At 38.4% G+C, this 23073-nt stretch overlaps 1 protein-coding gene across 4 annotated transcripts in view; it reads left to right on the plus strand.

The window, feature by feature from the left end:
* The window catches only part of TPK1 (thiamin pyrophosphokinase 1), a 302583-nt gene that overhangs the window by 113682 nt on the left and 165828 nt on the right, over nucleotides 1-23073 (plus strand). For all 4 annotated transcript variants that reach the window (XM_041466832.1, XM_041466833.1, XM_041466830.1 and 1 more), the window contains one exon: nucleotides 3130-3199. In XM_041466832.1, coding sequence (XP_041322766.1) covers nucleotides 3130-3199 — 70 coding nt within the window. The remainder of the gene's footprint in view (nucleotides 1-3129; nucleotides 3200-23073) is intronic.

The following is a 23073-nucleotide window of genomic DNA, read 5'->3' on the forward strand; positions in this document are numbered from 1 at the left end:
TTTTTTTGGTCATGTTGTTTTAAAATTGTAAGATCAGGTTAGGAGATCTTGGGCCAGGCTTCACTAATGGTAAGTCCATTGAGAGAATATACAATAGTTAAGGCTCTGGCTGTGTTAAAATAATTGAGACCAATAATAGATTTTAATATCTTTTTATGTATCTCATCCCATTCTTTTTATGTGGGAGAATAGATGGAAAACTCACTGTTTTCAGAAGGAAGAAGCTGTGATGGTCTGGAAATGTCTGGGAAACATCCTTAGGAAGGTCATGTACCTTAGGTCCTAGGCCTTGCCTAGATGCCTTCTATCTGCTAAATAAGCCAGTGGACAGGATGGCTGACTTAGGTATTACACACTCTTGCAATGGGCTGTTACTATAATCTGTGTGAGCTGACCTCCCTGAGAGAACAGGTGTGTCCAGGTGAAAGGAAGTATATCAATCAATTGTCAGCTGTAACCACAAATGAAAGAAGTTAAAATCTTCCAGTCAAACACAGCAGGCAAAAAGTAGTGTTCTTGTCTTATGATGTATTCATCAGACTGGATGAGGCTGAAGCAGAGAATCACCATATTAAGTGGCTGGCAAGCTTCTAGAATAATCTAGAAATTTCTTCACCTAATTTCTCAGGATCAAGTCTGCTTGAGCTTGGCTTATTAATATGGATTTGGGTGGAGGCTGTAAGGAGTGGGTGAAGGAGTGTAAGGGGACAGAGAAGAGCCTGGTCTGTACAAGAAGGCTGAGGGCAGTAGTGTCATGGTGGGTACTGGAGAGAGCAGGAGCAGACGTTGTGCTAGAAAAAATACAGAGTACAGTTCTTGTTCTCCTGCTCTGCTCATGGCTTCAGCCTGAAAGAAAAAAAGCTGAGGTACCCAAAGTCACCTGTGATGAACTCGTGGCTTTTGTGTTGTCCTGCTTCCTTCTTTCTCCCTGCCCCCAAAAAAAATCAGCCAAGGTCACATGGTACTGCGCAGTAGATATTCATTTACAAACACTCTGTGTGGGATTTTAGCACCCGCATAGGAAAGAATGACTTAAAGATGAGAGCAGCTGTAGAGGTGAACTCTGTTGTCCCAATTTTTATAGGCTGACTAAGTAGGGTGGGAAGTGGATTGCCCATCTAATGTACACCAAAAGGAAAGATACAGGTTTGTATCATTGCTGACGGATGGTTCTGACTGAAAAATAAACACCAAAGGAAAGCAACTTTGGCTGAAAATTGGATTCTTAGCGGCAAGAAGTGCCTGATCTGATTGTTTGTCCCTTTTTTTACTTGTCTCTCCTCTTTTTCCCTCCTGGCCCTGTGACTTTCGGCCCTTTCAGGATTGCCAGTCAGTCTCTCTGTGTCTGGAAGGAAACACTCTGCCCTAGTGTGGAAGCAACAGCTTCTTTTATATTGTGTGCTATAGTTATCTAACTTGTGCATCTCAGAGCAAAACTGATAAAGACTGCTAAGACAAGATGATAATTTTCAATCTTTAATAGCTTATCAGGTTTTAAAAACCTCATGAAAGAGCTGTGTGTTAGTTAAATGATGATTAATAGGGAAGCTCCTGAAAAAAAATATACCAATTTATATTTGATTTTGTAATAGTGTTAGACTTGTCTCTTTTCTCTGAATTAAGTCTGTAAAAACAAAAGGATCACAAGAGAACAGCATGTCTCTGCTTATTTAAATCAGGTGGAATTGTTGGCACATAACCTTTGTGGTCCGGAAGTTAGGTGGGATAGCTGAAAATTATTGTTTTATACCAGGATCGTCCAAGATTTAAAGCTGAGATGTAAACCATCTACTTTATATCACAAGAGTCAAACATTCTGTGGAACAATATAGGAACTGTAATGAAGTTACCATTTTTGTGTCGTAGGAGGGGGGAAAAAAGAGAAAAAGGGTATTGTCTTTATTAACTCTTGGTTATTTTTCTTTCCCAATTGTTATGCAGGTTGCTGTAGAGCCACCATAGGGGACTTTCTGCCTGGGTGAGAAGATAGTTGTTTTTACAGTGCAAGTTCTCACTTGTGACAAGGTGGAGGATCCATCTGTAGATGGAGGGTGGACCTTTGCAGGTTTTAATACTTGCCTGTCTTGTAGTTTAAGCTGGCTGGGCAGCAGGTTCAGATAGATAGAAATGTAATAAATTAATCTGATTCGTGCTAACAATTGTAACTATATCGACATTTTAGAAAATATTTGTTAAAAAATAATAGAGAAAAAGAATATGTAGTGTCACAAAACAGATGTTTTCACATGTTCATGAGAAAATAGGATGCAGGATGTAGTTTGAGATAAGTAAAATCCCAAAATGAACGAGGCCTCGGGATGATTAAGGAATCAGCCTTGAAATGGACAAAATTGGGATGATTCCAGGTATCTATGACATAATAAGGCTTACTTTTGGAATATAATGCTGGCTTCTATAACAAAAGACTTGGGGCTCATGTGCAGCCTGTGGGGTTGTTCAAAGGACAGTGATGATGAGGAGAAACCTTCATAGGAAGTGACCACCAAAGAGCCAGAAGACTCCTTAGAAACAAGCAGAGCCTGCACTGTGTGGTATAGTGACGTAGATTTCAAGAACCAAAAATAGGAGGAGATTTATGGGAAAATATTGATGAATATGTATTAGCATACAGTGTATAAGTTGTGTTTGGATTCCTTTGTTTTTCGTATGGGAGGCAGGGGGAGAAACCCTCCCAATACCCCGGTCAGGTTTGTACTCCGGTTGGTTTTGCTTATTCTTTATCCATTGCCAAAATTATTTTTGTATCTGCTTGATTATATTTGACTGTATTATTTTATATAAAATTGCTGCTCAATTAAATTTGTTGCTAAATGCAACTTTGTTGTTTATTGAATTAGACATATAGAACTTTATTCATAACAGAAATAAGCTATTTGCAAGTACAGTGGCACAGTCAGATGAAGATTGGCACTAGTCTGATCAAAACAGTTTAAACTTCTATTTAGAGAAACAGGGAAAGCAGTCAAGTACCAGAAGCTAAAAGCCATACAAGATCTCAAGCTTATTCCCTATGCCACTATGAACAATTAATTTACACAGCACTGTCAACTAGTTGTGGGTTTTTATTTATAATGCAAGTGTGCTGATGTTCTCTTTCTTCACTTGCAGCTGCCCTGAGAGCTTGTGCTGATGGAGGTGCCAATTGTCTCTACCACATCACAGAAGGGAGCCAGGAAAGGTATGTCAGCAATACATTTGAAGTCATTGAAGTCATCTTTTCCCAATGAAAGTAAAATGTGGAGGAGCAGGATCTGTTCAGTTACTTAAGTAGGTGCTTGCTCTGTGCCTAGTACTTTAATGAACTGTGACAGGTTGCATAATATTTTCTCCACATTTTTTTTCCTGGCTACAATTTATAAAAACACAGGTTGCCTGAAAGACCATTTTCCCTGAAGCCCACTGGTCTTTTTTCCTCTTGAAAGCTCTGCTCTCAGTCTGTCTTATTTTGTGCATCCATCAGAGTTAGGCCTCTGAAAAAATTTGCTGTGCCCCTAGCAAGGGTTGCCTGGAGGAGCATCTCATGCTTGTCACCATGAGCTGAAACAAAGTATGTCCCCTTCATTTTTCATGTGAGGCCTTAGAGGAAATCTACTTACTTAGTGAAGTGAGATGGATAATAAAATAGGAAGACTTATTTTTTAATTATTTTTAATTAGCATCAGGGCATTATAAATGACCAAAGGCAAGTAGAGACACTATCTATAAATGTGTACACTAGATGAGGAAATATGATTGAAAGAATATGTTCTTGTTTTCTGCAATGGCATTTAAAACTGTAAAACATCCCAGGTTTCTGCAGCAGAGTTGTTGAACAGGGGTTGTGGTGCAAAATACTTCACTCAAGTGATTTCTTATCTTTGTAGTGGAACCATGAAACATTGTGCAAACTTAGCTTACTAAGGATTCTTTTTGCGTGTCTTTAGGATTTTCATTTTTTTGAGCAAGAATTCATAACTAAGTATTTTCATAAAAGTTAATTGATACACTGACTCTTGGAGCAAAGGAATGAGAAAGGCATCTGGTAGAACTTAGAAACTTAGGAACAGTTTTATTCATACAGCAAAATCTGACACATAGTTTGCTTTTCATCTCATGGAGAGTGAATGATGGGAACAAGAGGAAGCTCAGTTTCCTCCTCTCCTTCAGAAAAAAGACAAGAGTTAGAGAGGAAGGCTGTAGTCCAAAAGGAAAAATTAAAGTAAAAATTTCTTCCTTTGTCAGCTGTGAGAAGTTTATCTAAAGTTCTACAACTGCTAAGACTGGAGTCTTGGAAGCACTGCTGTTGTAGACTATGTTTTATAACATTCAATTTGTCCTTTCTTAGTATTTGCTCACAGAGACATGGAAAGCTTAAGCAGGTGTCTGAATTCAAGACCAACTTGCAGCAAACAGTTCTCTTTGATAATGGTGATGCTCTCCAAAGAACAACATTTGAGAGCTTTTGCTTTACCTTCTCTGGTAACCCATTAATCTGTTCTGCACATATTTATGTTTGTATTAAATAAATATATTTCAGGGGAAAATGGATAATTATACTTTGACTTAATAGTTCTTTCAGTCTTACATACTTGGCCCTTGGAGTATTCTTTTTCTCTATCTTTATTCTTCTCATCTTAATTGCTTTGGTTGGCCATATTTTACCTTCAAAATAGTTCTTTTGAAACAAAAAAAAGGAGTGCATAATTTGGGCTTTTGTCTTTAAAGAAATCATTCTGCTGGAAAGAATATCCATTTACTTTTCCAAAGTATTTTTTCTTTAAATTCCCTGTCCATTGTTTTTAAAGAGCTGTCTCCTCAGACTCTACTGACATACTAATCATTTTTTAATGCTGTCTTAACATTTTAAAACTATACTTTATTCAAAGCCCTGATATCTAATTGTGTTGTATCAAAACCTGGAAAACAATAGTCCTTTAATTTTAGGGATATTATAATGTACAACAGATATAAATAAAGAATTTCATTGATTTTTTGAGCTTGATTCTCAGTGACACTAAATTTTTTGAAGAATCCTTTAGAATGGGAATTAGTGATAATATTTTGGGAAAAGAATAGCTTGCAGTATGGTGCTCTTGTACTGGTATCTTCCTTTGGAGATAAGTTCATATTACAGAATCACAGAATGGATAAAGTTGGAAGGGACCCCAATGGATCGAAGAAGGCCTTCTTGTCTTTGACAGCCTTGGCCAGCTTTAATTCCAGATAGATCTTGGACCATCCTCATCTCATTTATACCTACTGTGACAACCTCTCTGTATTCATTCCAAAGTCCTGACACTGACTGTGTTTCCTGTGTGTTTCCTGCCTACACTCAACTAATGACAGGACCTCTTAATCATCCACAGGCCTATCTTCCCTTGGCCTGATTTCTTTCTCACTGGGCTGCAACATTCTTGGGACTGGAGGAAGTGATCCTTGAATATCCACCAGCTCTCTTGGACCTCTATTTCCTGCAGGCCTCATTCCCACGGGATTCTTCCAAGAAGATCCCTGAAGAGGCTAAAGTTAGCTCTTCTCAAGTTCATAGTTACAATCTTACTGCTTCCTCCTTCCCCATACTGAACTCCACTCATGGTCACTACAGCCAACAAGGTCTTCTCTGTTAGTATGAGATCAAGCAGCACACCATTCCTTGTAGGATCATCCACTTCTTGTGTTAGGAAGTTGTCATCAAGGCTTTCCAGGAACTTCCTGGATGGTTTGTGCTTCACTGTGTTGTTTCTCCAGTAGATGTCAGGGTAGTTAAAACCCCCCAAAAGAACCAGCACCTGTGACTTTGAGGCTGCTTCCAGCTGCCTGTAGAAGGCCTCGTCAACCTCCTCCTCCTGCCCGGGCAACCTGTAGCAAACACCCACAACAGCATCACCCTTACCAGTCTGTCATTTTATTGAAACTCATAAGCCCTCAACTCACTCATCATCCTCACCAAGACAGAGCTCAATACATTCTAAGTGTTAGCTCACTCATAGATGGCAGCTCCACTACTACACTGCCGCTACTCCTCCTGGCTAGCTGATGACAGGAGGCGGGGGGCGGCAGATCCCCCCTCGAGCTCCGTTGAATCCCAGGTGCCAGTGTCGGTGCATCATAAAACACAGAGCAGCATACGGTCCCGGGGTAACTTTATTTGATGGTAAGCTTCCCCTTCTTCTGCCTCCCAGGCCCCTGATTGGGGGGAAAAAGGAGCTTATATTTGTGGGCAGTTCTCAGGGGAGGGTACAATCTTTAACAAATCAGGAGAATTGGGAGTAAAAGACCAGGTGGGAACCACAATGTGTAAACCAATAAAAATCCCAAGGGAGGAAAACAGTTTCAGTAAACTGATAGAGTTTGGAGAAATAGAAACTAGCAACTAACAACAAGAAAAGTGACGAAAATTCTGGGAAAAGGCGGGAACAAAAAGGAAACAGCATAAAAAACTACCAAATTAGAAATCAAACAATAAACCTACTAATAAAACAAAAACACACTACAACACTACACCTTCCCAGTCTATCTCTCCTAAATAGTGTATACCCTTCATGACAGCATTCCAGCCACGGGAGTTATCCCCCTACATCTCCATAATCACTGTGATGTGACTGCACACAAGATCTGTCCTTCCTCTTGTTTGTTTCCCATACTGTGTGTGTTGGCCTACAGGCACTTTATAGAGGTATTTGATTCTGTCAGTATTCCAGAAGGGGTGCAGAGGGATGATGCATAGTCTTTCTTCTGGTTGTGTCTTTGAATGCTTGTTTTTAATTGAGGTATTCCCTCTTAAGCCTCCTTTTGCTGCTGCCATGGTTGCTGTAGTTCTTCCTCAGTGCTGAACAATTAACGCGCTTTTCATTATGTTGGCCTATGCCAGTGGATGAAAAGCAGCAAAGGGTGATTCAAGAGCCCCCCACCTCCATCTGTTTCCTGTTTTCTCCACTGATGTCTTGACTTGCTTTTGTGCTTGACTCGTCAAGCCAAGGAAGTTCACACCTTCCTCTCTATAGCATTGCACAGGCTGACATAGCAATGAGGCTTTATGTCATGAGTTTAACATATGTAAGATGTTATCTGTCTTTCTCTGTTTTTGTGGTGTCATTTTTATGATGTTTGGTTGGTTTTTGCATTTTCTCAAAAAATCTGAGTTGCAATTAATTTTGTTTGAAAACAAACCTGTCCAAGAAAACCTTAACTTTTGTAAATGCTAACAAGGAGAAACCATGCCAGTTTTTTTCAATGATATGTTAAAATTGCTTTCTACAGCATGAGGGCTAAGAAGAATAATGAAAAGGGTAGGATGACTTTCCCTTAAAGAGGCTGGTCCTAGGGAGCTGTCAGTGCTGGGGACATGGGAAAGACGAGTGGAAAAGGACTGAATGCTGTTGCTTTTCAGCCTCTCTCTACAGTCCAGAAAGGTTATTTTCCTTAGACTGTTAATACCAATTCCCACTTAGAAATAAGGATTACTGCTAAACTGTTCTTGATTGCTAAACAATTGCTACTAATCAGATTTACAGGTGAGTTGCTGATCTTTATGGGTTCTTTGCTGTGCTTCATTCTGTCTGCCTTGCCTATCCAATTTTGAATTTTCTTGAGTCATTATGAAGCACTGCTTTCCACTTCAGCATTAGGCAGTTGTTTATTTGTATCACACTAAAGAACTTGTTTCTCAACACCTGGTGATTACATCTCAGGACATGGATTCATCTGGATGTCACTGGCTTTGGAGTATACAAAGGTGAAAATGCATTGAAAAGTATCATCACATTGGAACCTTTAAAACCAGTCATTAGTACTTGTGTCCTGGATGCTGTTTTCCAGAGAGATGTCAAATCCAGTGTGTAATCAGGTTTTGCAGTGTTAAGAGCATCAGGTTAAAGAGGGGAGCGGTGAGCTCTGCAAGTAGAAGGATAAACCAGTCATGAAAAATACTATGTTTCTGGAGTTCTAGTTAGTATTTCAAACTGGCTGTGTGACACTAGTTGGCTTGCCTACAGTCACAGAAAACATCACTTTCCCTGTGAACTGTATAAAATATAAGAGTAGCAGTAAAACTGGAAAATGGTAAAATTTTCTACATATTAAACATAAATGAGGTGAACTCAGGTAATGCATGAAAACACAGCTGCTACTATACAATTATTCTCTGAACTGGCTGTAAATGCAGGCAGCTTCAAGAAGCTCTATGTAAGTTTTTAAAAATTAGGAACAAATTTTGTAGACATTTCCAGTTGATGCAGCTGCTAAATTTCAAATACAGACCTCAAAAATATATTTTTACAACCAACTTATATCTTTGAAATCTCTGTTGCAATGCAATTCCACTTCAATAGTTTGCCTAACTTCATCCATCCCCAGGCAGAGCTCTGTGCACTCCAGCTTCTCTCTTAAAGAAAGGGCAACTCATTTTCCCCACCTTCCTATCCTGTTCTTCCTAAAAAGCTGCATCCCCTCATTGCAACACAGTCATGTTTCTGTGATCCCAACAAGATTGTAGCTCTGCAACTGCACACAGATCTCTTTGTTTTTCTCCCAGGGTACATGCATTTTCCAGGAGTTTATTTTGCGTCAAAGTTTGAAAGCTAAACATAAGTTTAACCTTTGAATAGGAAAACTAAGCTAGTGCAATTTCCATGAGGAAAGGTAGTCATCATCATATATTTGCCTGCATGAAAAGTGGAAAGATGAATCATAGTGTCTGTTGAATTTGATGGTTTTGTGTGTGCATTTTAGCAATTAGTGAGGGTTAGTGGTGCCTTGGCTACTTCAGTTGGCTCTTTATAGCTTACACTGAATTTGATTAATCTAAGAACTCCATTGATAAGACAACCAGAAGAGAAATGTCTGGACAACAGCTAGCAAAACCCATCTGTAAAATGAGATCTATTTTTCCTGGATAACCTTCTACTCATGGAAAAGTGGGTCCCTAATAAGATTATTAGACTGAGAAATTCATACATACTTTGCTGTGTTCCATACTGGATTACAAATAGAGTACTTATGACAGTAATTAGCCATTGATATAACTTAATGTACAGTTGCGAGGAATTCTTTTCTTGAACTCTTCAGATTAAACTGAGTATTGCTGTTAAGACGTCTTACATTCAGGCAAAATTTAGGGCACTGATGCAGAAAACACTGAATGAGATTATCTGAGTATAGAGTTCTACATGAAGATTACAATGATCATTTCTTGTCTTTAAAATCTATTCATTGTATGATTTGGAAAGGATATGAGACAGATATACTTATGAAGTTTTTGCTTTATTCATGTTGATATGCGAATGTGTTTAGTACTGTTTAAAAAAAATATAACCTCCGAAACTGTGAAGTTGAAGCCAGCCCTTTTGCTGCTAGTGGGGGAGAGTTCTTTGATTTGAGGGATTGCAATCCAAAAGCCAAGAAAGTTGGAAGCTCAGGCAGTGTTTATTTGTCAAATGGCTTAAAGGAGATCTTTACATCAGACATTTTTGCCTGACATAAAAACTATAGTAGTGTTTAAAGATCAAAATTAGAATCTTGTGCTTATCATAATAAATTCTTCAGGGGTGTTCAGAAAAAAACTCCCTATCCACACTTTCCTCCTTTAGGAAATACCTGACTTGGGATTCATTTTTCAATTTTTAGAAAACAGCCAGGCACCAACAAATTTAAAGAAACCAAAGAAATTTATATCTTAGTATTTGGAAGGATTAATCCGTTTGAAGTTCCATAATGTGTTTGCTTCAGGTAGTGCAGATGAGAAATTCTCAAGATACCTCAGGATCATGTAATTTTTTGGTTTTTTTCATTTATATCTTCAATTTAATTACTTTCACTCGATTGTGTTTTCAAATACATTTATATTCCAGTAGCTGTGCACTGTTAAGTCAAGATTTGTTTCAGAAACAGTGAATAGTTGAGGTAGCAAGGCATGAATATCATGAAATATGCATAGTTTCAGTCCTCAGTTTAAACCAAGATTAGCTTCCTGTATTGGAAGGGGTTTCCTGAAAGTATTAGGGCAACAACATCACTAGGCATATCAGAATTAATCTGGTCTCTGAATCAAATGCTTACAGAAATTGTGAGAGTTGGAAGTCATTGGTCCATTTTTTTTACTACTAGGTTCATCTTCGTATTAAATAGCTGTATAAGCCAGACCCAGGAGTATGTATTCTTCTGGAGTAAAGGAGTTATTTCTATTCATTTAGTCATCTTATGCTATAAAGGAAAAATCTGGGAGTTACACAACCATTGGTTGGGATTCACTTGAGAATTTTAGGAGAGGCAGAAGTACTCTTTTGCATGTCACGAGAACTGGAGACATATTTTGAGAGAGACACCAGCAATTGGGTTTGCTTGGCGGTGCTTTTAAGTGAACTTACTACATAAAACAAAACAGAAAATGGGCAAGTTTGTTATCATTCCCTCAAACTGAAAATCAAATGCCCGATAATAATGTAACATATGGTCTTATAAATATTAGCAGTATCTAGGTAAGATTAAATTACTCTTCATGTTGAATTTCTATTGCTTTTGCTGGTCAAGATGGTAATTGTAGAATAGTAATATTTATGGCTAAAAATGATGGGAGGTGGTAGTGCCGTCTTTTGTTGTGACCCATGAAATTTAAATGTCTAATAGAAAGAAGACTTGGTAGCATCATGCCCTTTCAGAAGCTGTGAAATGGCTGGCTTTTCATCCCTGAGGTACATGTGTGTTTGTGGATGTATGAATGCCTTCTTTCTTTTATGTCAGGAAACAGTGGAAGCGAGTTACTACCTTAATACAGGAACATGCTTTCTTTACAGGAGAAGGTAGAAAAGAAAAAGCAGTCCTCAGTAGAACCTCTGGATATGATTCACAAGAGGCAGATGTAGATGTACCAGATTTTGTGTAGAGCAAGAGTTGAGAGTACTATCTACAGGTTAAAGTGAAGAACTGGGAACAAAGACTTTCATTTTGTTCCTTTATTAATTTGCTCAAAGTCATGCATTGAGTTAAAAAATCATCTCACATTCTCAGTTAGTCACCTTTAAAATGCAGGAAAATAGTTCTTAATAATAAATAAAATGCTCTCCACATTCACGTGATCTCATCAGAGTTTCTGATATTTCCTTGTTAAAAGATGAGCCTATCAAAGGGCCAGGTATCATTCCTCATGAGATCAGTATTTAATAATGTAAGTCCTGGGTGGAAGCAGACTTGATCTCCATGAGTGCTCCAGGGATCTTCATGCTTTGGCATAAATCCACTGATTTTTTTTTCATTTTTTGCATACCTCAAGACATTCAGAGATGGCATTAGGACCCTGTTTCAGTCACTCAACAAACACTAAGCATGAATCTCTGCTTTTTTTGAAATAATTCTAATCTTGCTTAGGAGTAGAAAAGAAGGACCAATACAAAAGTCTGGGGAGATGGAGTAATGAGCAAATACAAAACAGGGGAACAGTTCAACTTTAGAAACAAGGTCTCCTGGCTACAAGTGAAGTGTTTTGCCCATAAAACTGCTCTGTGACAGTAAGAGCACCATAAACCAAGTTTAAATTTCCAACCAGGAAATCAAAGGGTCATGATTTGTCCAGAACAGTAGTTCTAGAGAGGAAAAAAAAAAAAAAAAAAGAAAAAAAAGGCAGGGAAAAAAAGGGGCTAAGAAAAGGAGAATAAAGGGACACTTCCAATTAATCCCAGGTCTTTCAATCAGAGGGTCTGTACTGCTTCATCGTATTCTTCAAATAGCTGCATCTCTGTCCCTAGTGTACTGTAAGTAGAGGAATGTCATTGCCATCTGGGTGATTTCTGGCTTTATGACATGGTAAAAATCATTTATGGCCACCCCAATGCTAGAAGTTAGGACTTTGCAGTGATAAAATATCCATGCATTGAATCACATCTGGAGCAAGCAGCTTTGAAAAGACTTCTGAGCTGGCTAAAGAGTACTCATCACTTTATAGTGGTTTGGTCTGTTGTGCCTAAGGAGTAATTCTCAGGATTCAGGAGAAGCTGGCTCTGTGTGTAGTGTTAGGGTGAAATGTATGCCTTTGTTTCCTTTGTATCTCTGACTATCAATAGAAATTAAGGATTAAGCCAGCAATGCTTGTTTTTATGGAGCAATGCATTCTACAGATGTTTGGGGCAGTCTGGGGACTGGGAATTTTCCTGTTTTTGAAACAAAGCAAAACTAGAAAGTTCTTAGAAACCTCAATCCAAACTGGGTCTTTGCTGCAATAGTCCTTGTCATTTAAAATTTAAAGTACAGGTTTTATATTGAACATGTCAAGAATGAACTTAGATTTGAAAGAAGCTTTGTTAAGACCTGAGAAGAATGCCAAGAGCAGTATTCAATTGGGGAACACAGAAATCCATGTGTTATCAGTGCCTTAAAATGAATGCATGTTAACAAATGACCTTGAAGTTGACTAATCTGCTCTGTTGCACTTCAGACATTTAGGGAGGAATTACTAGTGCTATAACACCCATTCTCTTTTTTGTTGTTTGGTTTGCTTTTTTTTTCATAGGCTGGAAAATGTTGGGGAAGAGCAGGTATAGTCCCTTGCAGCTGACTTCAAATTACAGTACATTGCCTGATGGGACTGAACACAAAAAATACCCATAGATAAATTATTCAGATTAGTTTTTGCCATCTCTAAAATGTTCTTTTAGTAAACTTATTAATGATTGTTGGAGCATAAACATATTCTGGGTGTTTATTGCTTGGTTTTCTTTCCTATTCTCTTTCTTCAGTAGACTCCGCTCTCTTTCTATAAATATGTGAATGCCAGAAGTTCTGACTTTTAACAATTTGCATTCAAATAGACACTTTTATTTTCAGAACAGATGATTCTATTCTTCAAATCTGTTTAAATTTAGTGTTAGTGAAGCCAGAAGCTTGCAAATGGAGGGACTTTATGTATTGTAGAATATGACGAAAAGTAAAACTTGAGAATATAAATCCATTCATCTTTATTTTTCCTAGTTGTTCTGGTAAGATTTGTTTTTAAATCTAATTGTATTCCAAGAGTGGTTTCATTTTACAAATGGACTCTTTTCATTTAAAAATGTTTTGTGCCACAGTTGTTTTCATGGAAAATGCTGTCAAGAGCAAGGAGCTGTGTTCTAAAATTGTGATCAAGGCTGCTTATTACAGCTGATAACTGAGAATATTTAATAAATTTACTTTTTAGGGTCAAGAGATTAATACCCTGTGCCTCTTCTGACAAGGATAAACTATAAAGCAAAACCTGCAGAACCAGTTGCAAAGCCATCCTCATGAAGCGTTGAGCATCAGTTAATTGCTGGTTGATTGAAAGTTGGACTAGATAAGGTTGCCAGTCAGCCCAGCAAATTCTATCATTTAAGACAAGAGGGTTAATCCTTGTTAAAAAATTGGAGCTCGGAGCTGTCACAGAATCAGTTTTGTTCTGCTGCCAGAAATAACTTGCTCAAGCATGTGGATAATGTGTACAGTGGTACCTCCAAAGCTGCTCTTGGATACATTTATATTCAGAGAAACTCAAATCTCCTTCTAGTAATGGTTCATACAAAAATCACACTCTTGGGTATGCACACTCCCCTCCAACCACCATACTACTGGCCTTATTTAGGTATCAGCCTGGGCTCCACTCTTGCAAAATGATGGAGGAAAAATCTTGTAATGCTTTGAGTTAGTTGTGTTAAATAAAAAAGGAGATAAATTGCTGTCTCTTGCATACAGACTTCAAAAAAAAAAAAAGTTTTAGTTGGTATACCTGAAAATATAGTGAATGTCAGTTATAGAGAAATGTAGAGAATTCTGATTTTTGAGCAAGGGAAGAAAGATCTATTTTTGATAACAGATAAAAGAAAATACATCAGGCATTAGTGTTAAAAGATAGTCAAAAGCCTGGTGGAAATTGTATAAGCTGTACAGAAATATCTTGCATACTGATCCCCAATAAATGAACAGAATAATGTCTGATCATGCAGCAGGTAGAGTAGATTCAAGATTACAGTGTCTTAAAATTAATGGAAATTAATCAAAGTCCACTGGGGTTGTGTTTTGATGCTTTTCTACCTGTGTGGGACATTCCACATGAGCAAGTCTAGAGGCTATTTGCAAATGGGTTTTGGTGTCTCTGCAGAAGCCTGGACCAGTATCAGCACATCCTTCAGCTCTGACTCATTAACTCAGCTAAGAAATAGGGAGTGTTTCAACTGAAATATGCACTAAGGTACTAAGATGGTTTCTGATACCAGTATCTTCTGTGTGCTGTGGGCATTGCCTTTACTTGCAAATATTTTCCATTCTTCTTATATTTTTGTAAGCATTTATGTACATATCAGCACCTCAGGAAAATTAGTACTGCAAGGATATGAGTAGAAGAGTGAACTTTAGAGAGATGAGAGAAGAGAGCAGTAGAGTAAATAAAGGACTGGACAAAAATTCTAGCACACCACCAAAATACCTGTATGTTGCAATACAGTCTGAACATGGAAACATTCAGCATAAAAATACATCTGTCCTGCACTAGTTCTTTTGGGCTCAAATAGGGACATGTGTATGTACTGTACAAAGAAGTTATGGAAGTGGGCTAAGGAAGACACACATTCAGCTTCTATTGGCTTTGGAGCTATGGCCTTGTTTTTTTTCCTCTGAGTACCAAGGAATATTAAACTGACTACGAAATAAAAAGGGTCCAGCAAATAATAGTTGAGAAAGAATACAGCTGAACATGTTTCACTCTAGAGAGAGAAAAAAAAAACCAAGACTGACCAATGACTATTGCGGTGGGCACACAGCATTGAAGATCCTGTAGAAATTATGTTGTGACTTTTTTCAGGATTTTGAAACTAACCTGGTGAATGAGGGGAACTGCAATTCCATGCAAGCTTGTCAGTTTTGTTATCTTTTTACTGTTACTTAGGTTTTGTTTTTTTTTTTATTGTCACAACACAGAAATAGATGGGGCCTGTGCTTGCTGAATAGGGACCCAGATCACCTTTAGTACAAATTCAGGATGTTCTATTGATTTAATTGGTAACATATTAAGCACTAGATGCCTAAGCAATTATACCCTCTCCATGTATTGTCCTGAATTCTTGCATTATAACTAGTGTTTTGCATAATGCATCACTTCTCCATGGTGATTGCAAGCAAGGAAATCACCACAGCTGGATCTAATGTTTTCAGCAACCTGGTATTGTTCCAACAGCCTGTGAAATGGATGGAACAACAGCGAGATTCCTATTGTTGCTTTGTCAGTAACCACATCTTCCAGAGACTGGGATATAATCCATTTTTATCCCTTTTGCTTTAAAAAAAAATCCCAAACCAAACAAAAAACCACTTTTTACTGTGTAAATATTGTTTGAGCATCTATTACTCTGATACCAGCATTGGCAATAGTTGGAAATTATTACTGCTTACTGTATGTGAAGCAACTTTGAGGTGCCCACACAGTGATCAAAATATTTAGATTATTTAAAATAGTAGCAGTAAGATCAGAAATGAAATTAATCCTGTAGCAATAAATTATTCTTGGTCTAAGAATAATTCTTGGTTTATTCTTGGGGTAACTCTTGAGGGATATCCCACCTACACAGAGTGCTTAACTCTTAAACTGCCTGGCTTTCCCTGGTAGTTAAGAAACTCCATGTGGAATAAGTTTGTTTCTTTTGAAGTAAAGCTGAGTGAGGAGTTGAAGATACTCACATCACGTGACTAATGGGGATGTGTAGATAAGATGTTTTGTATCACAGAGTACACATGTGCATGCAGTTTGGTCTTAATTTTCTCCAGTGTTTTGATCTCTGTGTAAAAAGTATCTGTCAAATTAAAAACAAAAAAAAAGAATAGAAGCAATAAAAAACATATATCTCTTCCCCTTCATTTATTCATTGTAAATGTTTTGCACAAATTAGAGTTACTATCTAAGTGAAAGGAAATGTTGGAGTTTGCAGCTTGAGACTGGATGAACCCGTTGGTGTGGAGAAACCTAATAGGATGCCAGTGAAGAAGATTGATAAGGATCAGCAGGTTAGAAAAGGTATATTTTTAGAGTGCTTGATGTATGAAGCAATGACAGAGGGAGTAACAATGGCAGTGGATAAAAGGCTGTGCCTTTGGACTTCCCCTTTTTCTTCAGCATAAAAAAGAGACTGCTATGTGGGGGTAGCTCAAAATATTTTCTATGAGACTGGTAGGATTTTTAGGTCAGCTTTTGTTCTTGTGGGGTTTTTTTAAGCTTTTGAGTGGGTAGTGATTGATTGATTGATTGATTGGTGGATTGTTTCTGCAATTGGTGTGTGTTACAAGTCCAATGACATCCATTGTTCACTGGTGGGCATCCAGCTGTGGACCAGAGCAGTGCCTGTGGCTGTCATTCCCTCTGCACAGAAGTGAAGATACTCTACAAAGGCTTGGAATCATAGGGTCATTATGCACCAATGCAACAGAACTTTGAATATCTCTCTTTGTCAGTAGGATTTTTGCCTTGGTGTTGCGAGGAACTTAACAGGTTAGGGACAGACATATTTGAAAAAAGGCAAAAATTGGAAGGGAAGGAGAAAAAAGGGCACAAGGACAAAGATGGGAAGGGAGTGAAAATGTTTTACTTACTAAAGCTGAGAAGGAGAAAAGTCTCTGGAAGAAACCTAGCTAATGACTCCAGTGGAGCAACTGTGAAAGAAAAGAAAAGAAAAGAAAAGAAAAGAAAAGAAAAGAAAAGAAAAGAAAAGAAAAGAAAAGAAAAGAAAAGAAAAGAAAAGAAAAGAAAGAAAAGAAAAAAAAGAGAAAGAAAGAAAAGAAAGAGACTTTGCTATTTTCCTCTGCAAGTTCCAGCAGTATCCATGGCAGGATTGATGTTTTCTAATTTTGTTAGCTGCACCAGGGGTGTTAAATACTGGTGACAGATCAGATTGGAATCGTGCACATAAAGGTATTTTGAGTAGTCAGGCTGTCCCAAAAAGACACCTGAAAAGAGTCAGTAAAGAATTCAGTGCCTTTTTCTTTCTTTTTTGCTAAAACATCATCTGTGAGGTTTGACAACAAACGGTTGTAATTAATGAAGTGACAGATGTGGATGTCAATATCTCGTCTTTCAGATGCATTCAATTGTGAGAAAAAAAAGAAAACTGTGCATAAGGTGATTTTGGGGTGGTTTTGTACAGGAGGGAATTGTATGAGGAGCATGCATGGATTGCTGTGATTTTTAGCTCTCAGAAGGAATTCTCAGGATGGAGAAGAATCCATTTTGAGCAGTTAACATTCCTAGCAAGTGAGTTACTGGACCAGCACCTACTCTGCAAGCAGCAGTCTGCCCTCTGATTGGCACCAAGGGGCCAACATTAATCCATTGTTTGAAGCTTAACAGCAAAGCAATGAAAAGAGTTGTACAAGCTGTGGTTCTGCCTCTCATCTTGTGAAGGGGTTACTGCTCTCCGATTTCCGTTCAGAGTCACAGTGTTTCAGCTTGAACAGCACTTTCTGACAAAGACAGGAGCTGGAACTGTACTACACTGTCATTTGGCTTAGTGAGATACTTAAGCTTCTGCTGGCTTCAACAAATAGGAATTAAATGGACAAATCCCTCCTCATTTCATTACTCCCTCTTCTCTGCCCCACAGTGAAAATAATCGAGAAGAGCATTCATGATCATGTTTACTGTAATGACCCTCTCCTCTGGGGATACTCTTGTGGCATTTTAATGTCAATTTAGTATTGATTTATGATTCTAATTGATATGCTCTAGCTTTTGTTCATTAAGTGACCACATGCAGGGTTCTTGTATTTTGTGTGTTCCCTGTAAAAACCTGAGATTTAATGAATGCCTTCATTAAATCTCAGCATTAAAGAAAGTGTTTCAAGGTAGAGCAATATTCCAACAGCACATAGCAAATATGCAGGAGGGTCCCAAGGTCACAAACTCCTTTCAGAGGTTAATTAAGTCTGAAAGAAAGGTATTCTGTTGTAATTAAATAGTAATGAATGAGAGGCCAGGAATACTTGGTGCATAATGCACTACCATGAGGCAAAGCCAAAATCATCTGCAAATTTATTGTTTTATTTCGTATTCTATTATAAAATACCCCTGGGTGTCAGTGTAATTTTTATTCTCCAACTTGCCTATGACAGAATGGGGATTAAGTGGTCAGCACTGTCATGCATATATGTGATCGTAATACAACACAGTAGGGGTTTCAAGATCTCTAATAGCATTCCCAGTATGCTGAAGAGGGCTTTCATCAGGAGTGTGATGCCTCCCCCATTCTGCAGGATCACATTTTTAGTCAGAGGGGAAAGTGCTTCCTTTGCCATGCTCACACTGGAAAAGCCGTGGCAAGTTTTACCTTCTTTTAGTAGTGCCAGCAGAAATACAATCATGTTCATGACCCTGTTTAAGGGCTCATCAAAATTTCCCTTTTAGTTCTTGAGGTTCTGGGATTTAATATTTCAGCCTGTTCAAATGCATTAGGCTGGATCATGACACAGGACCATACACAAGTTGTCAATCCAAGTGTACTTTCTCTTTGTTTTCCCCAACCTTCCTTGAAAATTAGCCAATTCTGACATTCACACACTGACTTATTCCACTCTGTTATCTCCGAAGAGTTAATTATTTTAATCTCTAAACATACTATAGGAATCTAGAGACCAAAACATGAGTTACCAGTAAGTTGTAGCTTTAATTCCATACTTCTGTGTTTAAAAAGCAATTTTAATTCTTTTATTTTCTCATCTGAAAGCTGCATTTGCAAACTGTTTTTCCCACATTGTAAAAGACAGAAATGGGGAAAACTGCTCCTACGTACTCCACCTCCTTGGAGCTCTTCCATGCACCACCATCAGCCAGGAGCACAACTGAAAAGAAGTGACCCTTTTATTCCACAACTTGGCCTCTGGAAAAGCTGCATTGGCTCATGAATGCTGCAGCCTGCCTTTCTTGGGCCTTAGACCTGATTGTGACCCCATGGCTTGGAACAAAGATATTCTCCGCCTCCCTCTCTATCATGGACATACCTATCTAGGTAAGGAAGGTGGTGTTTTTTAGAATTAGGGAGCTACATAGCCTGAAACACTTCAGATGGGATCCCCAAAAACTGTTGCTGTGTGAAGTGCACCTGAGGTTCATTGCTACCTAGAGAGAGTGGGTGTGCTGTTCTTCCTAGAGTACATGGAGCTGGATTTGAAGGTGAGAATGGTCCAAAATCTTGGTGCCTTTTTATCAGCATGTAAGTCCAAATTCCATGTTATTACCAGCTGGCTGGGTGTAGCTGGCTGGTGCAGGCTTGTTTTGCTTTGGAACTCAACAGGTATTTAATGGGATTTAGGCAATGGCTTTGCTTACAATGAAGTAGAGTCTTCTGTTAATCTTCAGGAGGACTTTCCATTTCTCTCCAAGAGCAATTACAAAAGTAATCTCAGTGGCAGATTTTCTGCCAGAAAAATATGTATCTCTTACCTCATTATCAGGCAGATAGGTCTAATCCTAACTTTACACTTTTTTCAAAAACTTACCAACCTGAGAATTGATCTCCTGCTGGTATTAAAATGTGTGGAAAGAATTATCTAGTAGTGAATTTTATACTGAAGAAATGGGCCACACTGTCATTCAGATGAATTATATCTTCTGTTGAATGACATCTCTAATGATGGTTACACTCCATGTCACCTGTGGTAGTCTTCAGGCTACTCCCAGAGCATCTCAATATACACTAATTCAAAGTGTCTGATTGACAGCTCACCTGTGTCCAGTCTTTTCCAAAACATTTCCAATGCTGCATCCATTCAGGGTTCTCCTCCCCCTTCTTTAATGCACATGGTGCAGATGGCAGCAGGGATATTAGACCTCTGAATGTCTTCCCTAAGGAACAATTACTATAACTGTATGTAAAGGGAATGGCTTTTAATAAGAGTTCATCATGGCACTTGTATTATTTATAGGTAGATCTGTGTCCTTAAGATCTAGTTCTCATCCTATAAGAAAAGTTAATTAATGTGTTGAAATCGAATAAAAGATTAAGTCAAAGTGATTATGGCAATAATAGAACTTAGTATAATAGCAGTTAAGGGTTATATAATTTTTTAATCACAATAAATTGTGAAGTTCATATGGGGGTATTATTACTTTTTTTTTATAATAAGCAGGGCACCAACAGCATCACAGTTAACATTAAATTATTTTCAGCTACTCTACTTGATAGAAAATTACTTGTGCAGAGGCCAGGACAGGGATTTTTTGGCATATGTGTTACTTATCCAGAACGAGGTATTTTCTGTCTGAGTGCTTTTAGCCCACATAGACAAAGAGAGGGAAAGGAGGAAGATTGAGGAGGTACATTTGTAATGTTTCTAATGCCTCAATCCAGTGCACAGGGTTTTTTCCCATGATTGCCACTTACAAATAAGCACAAATCTATACATTGACCTGCATCTCATATCTGTCAGGTAGGTAGTTATCTCAATGCTTTCATTTGTGCTCTGAAGTGGCAGTAAACTAACTGCTGCAGACACAAACAGGAAGACTGCCTCAGGTTCTCTTCAAACTTTCCCTCCACAGTACGATTTCCTTGCTTTAGATGAAACATTAATAAGGACAGCCAGCTTAAGTAACAGGCAGTAGGAACTTGGCAGGTAGATCTAGCCACAGCCTGGGTATTAAAAGCTTAATAGCAGCAGTAGCACAAACCTACTTTTTCCACTGAAAATTTGCTGTAGCACCCCAGTCTGACTGGTGGGTGGGGGGAGATGGACAGGCACACACATTTGTTTCTTGGCACAGTTAAGACTCATGTGAAGCTGGCAATGTTCTGGAAACAAGCACAGCAAGCACTGCCATTATAACTACTACCAGTCTCTGAGCTGTTTTAAAGCTAGTTCAGATTTATATACACTTCAGTCAACCAAGTTCTCAATGTCGCCTTGGAGACCCTTCACAGTGCCCTTTAGATTTCTCTTGGTCATGCTTAAAGGTTTTTTGGGTTTTGGGTTTTTTTTTTAATTTTTTTGTTTTTGTGTGTGTGTGGTTTGTGTTTAGTTGGTGGTGGTTGGTTTTTTCCCTTAGCAAAGATTATGTAGAAAATTGCTCTGTTTTGAATGTATTAAAATATAACAAAATAACTTCACATCCTCTTCTGCTCTACCAATTCTGAATACAATGATGAATTTGCTTCTGAGCTTGAGTTTTGCATTGGACTGCTTGCATGTTCTGACACACCAGCTGTGTTTCCAGCTGCATTGCATGTAGCTGTGCTGGTTTCAGATGGAGCTGACACAGAGCTTCCATCTCCCTGGAGAGGAGAGATGCTGGTTATGTGTGCCAGGCAGGGCTGTATGTGTGCAGGTTTGAAGCACTGGGACCTAGTGAGGATTTTAGCACATCCTTGCAGTTTCTGGTGCTTGTCAGTGATAGCTATATTTAAAGCCTCACAGTGGTAGAAATATAATGTGATCTGAAGGAAGGAGACTTTGACCTCTTGCAGAATTTTGCTGCCTTGATGTATTTATCATCCCTGGAATTGTTCAAGACCAGTCTAGGTGGGACTTTGAGCAACCTAATGTCATGGAAGGTGTCCCTTCCCATGGCAGCGGGATTGGAACCAGATGATCATTAAGGTTCTATCCAATGCAAATCATTCTCTGATTCTGGGAATTGCTGTTAGCTTTTTCTCCTGAGTTAGGACTGCCAAGTCTGTACCAAACATAAAAACCAGCACAGACTCCTGTGATTATGAAAGCCATTTTATGTTGAGCTGAGGATCAGTATTTCCTTGGTAAAATTAGCTTAATAAGCAGAAGGTGACATTTTAGTAGGTGAAATGAGAGTACCGTGTGACCACAGTAGCCACCTCTCAGGTATGAGAGGTCTGAAAGGATATGATTTGCTTCATCCTTTTGATATTTATCACCTGTAGGCTAAATTGTGAAATAATTAATATAAACCAGATCCTCAGCTTTTGTAAGTTACCTTGGCTTGATTAGCTGCTGATCAGTTGTTCCAGCTGAAGATGGGAAAAGATTGTATCTTCTGAATATCTCTATGACAGCTGATGCTTTCGAGTGGTGAAGGAAGCTCTGAGAAGTAAGAAGGACTTCAGGTTTTGACATGATACTTTGGCCAGTTCAAAATTTCAGGGTTTTTCCCTTAAGGATTATTTCCCACCCTTACCTGAATACCATGGCTGTGTAATTCCACTGTCTTCTTTTCAGATTAGCCATCCAGGGAGCTTCCCTCTGGTGTTGGGGGTGGTAATGGCTAACTTCTAAAACAGGCGTTTTGTCAGGAGGCATTGGAAGCTGTGCTGCGTGCCAGGAGGAGGAACCTGACTGCCACTAAGCTAATGGAGAACTTTAGCAGCTAGAATAGCATTTCCTTGTACTTGGGAGTCTTTGGGAAAGCAAACAGTGCATATAGTAGCCAGGGTGACACTGCAGCAGGTTTCCTTACATTACTGTATTTCATTGCAAGTAGTAGGTTTGTTCTCTAATGAGCAGTGAAAAGAAGTAAAAATTTAGGTTTGTCAACCAAGTCACTGTCAATCAGACATAAGCAGACATTTTTTTGCATCTATTAAGGTGCAGAGCATAGGTATGAACTCACCTGTTTGGTATAGCTGTTTAAATGTTTTACAGAAGAAAATGTCAAGAGGGCTGATTTTTCCCAAGATGAACACATTTTGTCAGTCCCTCATTCTTTATCCCTTATAAAAAGTTTAACAAATAAAACCCTGGTATAAAAATTATTTCAATTGAGTACATTGGGCTGTGATCAGAAGGCAGATTTATTGATACATGAGAGTAGCAGCTTTATTTTGTTTCTTAATTTCATCCATATGTCAAGTAACTATAAAAGGTGGTTTTATTCTTTAATTAGAACTTCATCAGAGGCATTTTAATTGCAGCTGTGCTCGTGAAAACAGTCGTTTGAAACACTTTTAATCTTGTGAAAGAGAGAACTGCTTGTGTGCATTCATAACTAAACCTGCTGACTTCGCTAACTAAAATATGGCACTGGTACCTTGACTCTGCAGAGGCAGTGACAGAGCCAGAAGAGCAAAGCAAGGAATAAAGTGAGAAGGATCTCAGCCCTCTGCAGGAGCTTTACAGAGCTGTGAT

The sequence above is a fragment of the Pyrgilauda ruficollis genome, unplaced genomic scaffold (genome assembly GCF_017590135.1).
Source record: "Pyrgilauda ruficollis isolate IOZ18807 unplaced genomic scaffold, ASM1759013v1 scaffold2, whole genome shotgun sequence".
NCBI lineage: Eukaryota > Metazoa > Chordata > Aves > Passeriformes > Passeridae > Pyrgilauda > Pyrgilauda ruficollis.